The sequence below is a fragment of the Terrapene carolina genome, unplaced genomic scaffold (assembly GCF_002925995.2).
Source record: "Terrapene carolina triunguis isolate 2854851 unplaced genomic scaffold, T_m_triunguis-2.0 Scaffold1009, whole genome shotgun sequence".
NCBI lineage: Eukaryota > Metazoa > Chordata > Testudines > Emydidae > Terrapene > Terrapene triunguis.
In genome coordinates, this window is record NW_020665360.1 from 1 (window position 1) to 4,530 (window position 4,530).

The 4,530-nt window shown below is 49.2% G+C and overlaps 1 protein-coding gene across 1 annotated transcript; it reads right to left on the reverse strand.

Annotated features, from left to right (window-relative positions):
• Positions 1–750: 750 nt before the first annotated feature.
• LOC112125478 (olfactory receptor 5I1-like) lies at positions 751–1,982 on the reverse strand. The gene is made up of 2 exons (XM_026661328.1): positions 1,890–1,982; positions 751–1,617 (listed from the first exon to the last, which is right to left on the reverse strand). The coding sequence occupies exons 1-2, from the start codon at positions 1,980–1,982 to the stop codon at positions 751–753; spliced, it is 960 nt and encodes a 319-aa protein (XP_026517113.1).
• Positions 1,983–4,530: the final 2,548 nt, after the last annotated feature.

The window sequence follows — 4,530 nt, forward strand, 5'->3', positions numbered from 1 at the left end:
CTGTTTAATAACACAGAATCAAAGAGTGGCTCAGATTAAGCCCCAGTTTTAAAAATATGGAAAAAAAATCTGTGATTTAGAGCTGAAAACAATTGTATCCCATTGCAAGACCCATCATCTGTCTGGGCTCACTGACCTTGAGCTGGATTAGAAAATCCAGCTTTACAAGGTATGTCCTGCTTTGAAATCCCCTCCTCCCTGGATTGGAATTGGTGATATAAAGAGGAAAGGCACCATGTCTCAGCCCCAAAACCTTGAGCCATTCCCTTTCCCCAAAACTGTCTTCCTTAAAATCCTTACTCCTTATCCCCCTGCCCCCATTGCACAGCAATTCTGCAGAGCAAACCACAAAACACCAGAGGGAGGAGAGAGACTTTTTTGACTTGATATCACTGTAAAGGGAGTACTGACCTACAGGGCAGCTTAAGTGACTTGTCCAGTTTGTGGCCGAGAAGAAGAATGAACCTAGCTCTGCTAAGTCCGAGTCCAGTAGATCATCCGCTCTCCACGAATCAGGGAGAGATGGATTAAATGATTCCTTTCCAACCCAAAAGAATCTGTGATTCTGTCACCCTAAATCTTTAAATAAATACACATCACGTCAAATTTAATACCCACAAATAAAACACATGCACGTCCCATTATCCCTTACATCTGTTATGTACCCATGTCTGTTGCTATAGGATATTATATCTCATTGGCTTAGCCAGTCCCCTTCTTGTTCTGCACTTCCTCACTGGTGACTCTTTATCAGGTTAACCAAGAGATTCGCTGAGCAAGGACTTTGGTGTCTATAGCTGTTCTCAGAGCATTTTTCACATCCTTGTTCCTCAGACTGTAGATCAGCGGGTTTAGCACTGGGATCATTATGGTGTAGAACACAGAGATATATTTGTCTGAATTGGGTGAATACCAGGAGCTGGGGCGGGAGTAGATGAACAGCAAAGTCCCCTCGTAGATGATGACGGACGTCAGGTGGGAGGCGCAGGTGGAGAAGGTTTTGTGTCTGGCTGTCGCGGAGCGGATCCTCAGGACAGAGATGACGATGAAAATGTAGGAGATGAGAATAACGATGACAGAGATGATTTCCACAGAGCTGCCATAGGTGTAGAGCAGGAGCTCATTGAGGGAGGTGTCGGAGCACGAGAGCTTGAGGAGCAGAGGGAGGTCACAGAAGAAGTGATTGATGATGTTCGGGCCACAGAAGGACAGCCTGAAGGCAAAGCATGTGTGTACCAGTGCACTCAGTGTACCCCCTATGTAGGACAGAACCACTAGCAGGACACAGACTCTGGGGGACATGACGACAGTATAGAGCAGTGGATTACAGATGGCCACGTATCGGTCATAGGCCATGGTGGCCAAGATGAAAGACTCTGTATCAGCAAAGGTGCAGAAGAAATAAAACTGCAGCCCACAGCCGGTGTACGAAATGGCCTTGCTCTCCAACAGGAAGTTTGCCAACATCTTAGGGACAATCACGGATGAATAGCAGAGATCGACAAAGGACAAGTTACTGAGGAAGAAGTACATGGGGGTGTGGAGGCGGGGATTAGACCTGATCAACACCATCAGCCCAACATTCCCTAGTAGAATCATACTGTACAGTGCCATGACGTCTACCCCTTTCGGGCACATTTCAGTTAGTGATGTTGTATCCCTTCCGCTCGAGGCTGCGCGAACTGCAGTGATATGCACACACCATTCTCTTTACGCCATGTTGAATATACCATATTCACTCAACACGTTCAAACTTGTGGGTCTTTACCGTGTGTGCAATAAGCACAACTAAACTAGCTTCACTCGAAACTAGCTTCACTGGTCCTGCCATGCGGGCAGGGGACTGGACTCGATGACCTCTCGAGGTCCCTTCCAGTCCTAGAATCTATGAATGCTAGGAAGAGGACAACCTGGATCGACGGTCGGCTGGGGAATCCCAGGAGAATGAATTCCCTCACTGTAGTGTCATTGGCTGCAGGCATCTCCTAGTGAAGGGTCTTGTTTTCCTAAGAAGTGTTCTGTGCCCTCTAGGGGTATGTCTATACTTACCCGCTGGTTCGGCGGCAAGCAATCGATCTTCTGGGATCGTCTTGTCTAGATGCGATAAATCGATCCCGGAAGTGCTCGCCGTCGACGCTGGTAATCCTGCTCCGCGAGAGGAGTAGGCGCAGTCGACGGGGGAGCCTGCCTGCCGCGTGAGGATCCGCGGTAAGTACCTTTAAGTTCGAACTAAGATACTTTGACTTCAGCTATGTTATTCACGTAGCTGAAGTTGCGTATCTTAGTTCGAACTGGGGGCTTAGTGTGGACCAGCCCTAGGAGCTGCTCTGCACCATGCAAAATCAGGTCCCTTTAAATGGTGCAATTGCAGGTCCTGTTCCTGAGGCTAATCAATGGCTGCTGTTCTCCATATTATTGGCCATTGCTGAAAATTTTGGGACTGGTTCTTATTTCCACTAAAGCCACTTTATGCCACCCGATGCACACTTTACACTTTACACTTTAATGAAAATGAGAATCAGGCCCTTTGTCCTTAATGCGTTAAGAATTAAGACATACAGGGGTAGATTCTCTGCTGGTGTGAATAGGTGCAGCTGCATTGACTTCCCAGCCGTGAGGAGGTCAGCACAAAGAGGAGAAGACAGATAAGCCATTTTATTGGGGGCTTGAACTCAGCTGTGTTTGGCTGGAGTACTGAAAGTAATGTTACTTGCATGTAAAGTTTGTTGGTGCTTCTTTTTCTCTCTGACCCACCTTAGTTCAAAGAGCTGTAGCTGAGGTTTGCAAAGCCATCTAGGTAGGGGAATTACTGCTTACCCAAATTCCACCCATCTGGAATGACAGTCAAATGTGCCATCTGAAAAGCCACTCCTCAGCAGGGTTGCAAGGAACTGAGCTAGCTTTCTCCTTCAAATACTCCTGGGCTTTATGAGCAGGCAGCTGCTGTATTATTTCCTTCCTCCTCTCCATCTCCTTTCACAGCTCACCCTGCCAGCTCCTCTCAATGCATCCCAGTGAGGAGGCATAAATAGCCAGTGCTGCTACTCCCTGATCCCAACCCACAACACAAAACAGCTCCAGCAGGTGGCCATAGTGTGTGGGGCCAGACAAAGCAACAGTCAGGGAGAGGAAGATTGGACCATTGAAGGAAGAAAGGGGGAAGGGATAACGGGAAAGGGCCAAACTGGGGGGCAAAGACAGAGAATGAGGAAGGAAAAGAGAGACTGAGAGAAAGCAAGAGGAAGGGAATAATAGAGGGGTACACAGAGTAAAGGATAGCCTTGTGGGTAATGGAAAGGGACTCTAGGTCCTGCTGATTTGCCTTTTGACCTTGAGGGCATCCCATGACATCAGTGTCTCAGGTTGCCCACCTGTAAAGTGGGGATAATGATGCTGACCTACTTTCCAGATGCATGAAAGCCCCTTAAAGACCCTCAGATGGAACTAATAGCATTAGCAGATTTTTATTAGGCACAAAGACACAGGCTGAGACCACAAAATAACACTGTCTCAAGGAGCTCATTAGAACATGCCAGCTCTGGATTTAGACACTGGTGCTGAGACTTGAGACGCTGCCTAAGTCACTTGGAAATCCAATGCAATTACATTTAGAATATTTAATGGGGGCGTAATATTTCCCAAACAAAAGAGCAAACCGCATACTTGCAGATGGCGTGACTTTTATTATAGATTAACATGCAAAATCCCCCTGAGGTCTGAAAAGCCTAATGTGTCTGGCTTCTTTTGGAAGATCTTCTCTCTTGAATTGACCCATGGCCATGCCCACCAGCAAATAGATAGAATGCTGTGGCAGACACAAAAACATGGTCATGATGACAGAAAAGCTGTTGTGTAGGTGTAACACCAACAGATCCCAGTCCTTGGCAGGCAGGATCGAACCTCTGAAGCTAAATGCCATATGGCCCTTAGCTAAGGCTGTAGAGCAGACTCATTAATGTTTCTCTCTAAGTGGTCTCAGTGCCACTAGATGAGACAGAACACCACACCCAGGAGGTGTGTGGCAGAGTCGTAACTAGCTATTTTTGCGCCCGAGGCAAGAATATAAAATTGCGCCCGCCGCCCAGCCCCCCCAAAACACCCCCCCCAGCGCCACCCGCCCCGTGGAAACAACCCCCGCCCAGCACTGCCCGCCCCATGGAAACAAACCCTCCTTCCCCAGTGCTGCCCCGCCGAAACAGCTGTGGGCCGAAAAGGAAGGTTTGGAGGGGGAGGGGGAGAAACGGCACACATAGGGTGACCAGATCACAGCAGTAAAATCGGACCCCCTCCCTCCCCGCTCGGCCCCACCATCACACCCCTCTTCACCCCCTAGCCCTCCCTGGCCTGCTGCGTCCCTCCTAGTCAGTCCCCCACCCACTACTCACCTCCTTTCACCTCCTCCCTCCCCTGCCAGAAACCCCCATGCCTGCCCCTAGGACCCCTGCTGGCTCACTGCTCACCTCTCTGCCCACCCGCCACTTGCCCACCTGCTTGCCCCCGACTCGCCGCTCGCCCCCTCGCCCCTCCCCA

Bases quoted from the DNA above. Each gene is read 5' to 3' on its own strand.
- LOC112125478 (XM_026661328.1), bottom strand. From the start codon at position 1,982: ATGCCTGCAGCCAATGACACTACAGTGAGGGAATTCATTCTCCTGGGA. The intron at 1,618-1,889 runs ATAGATTCTAGG...AAAGGGGTAGAC, and splicing joins TTGTCCTCTTCCTAGCATTC to GTCATGGCACTGTACAGTAT.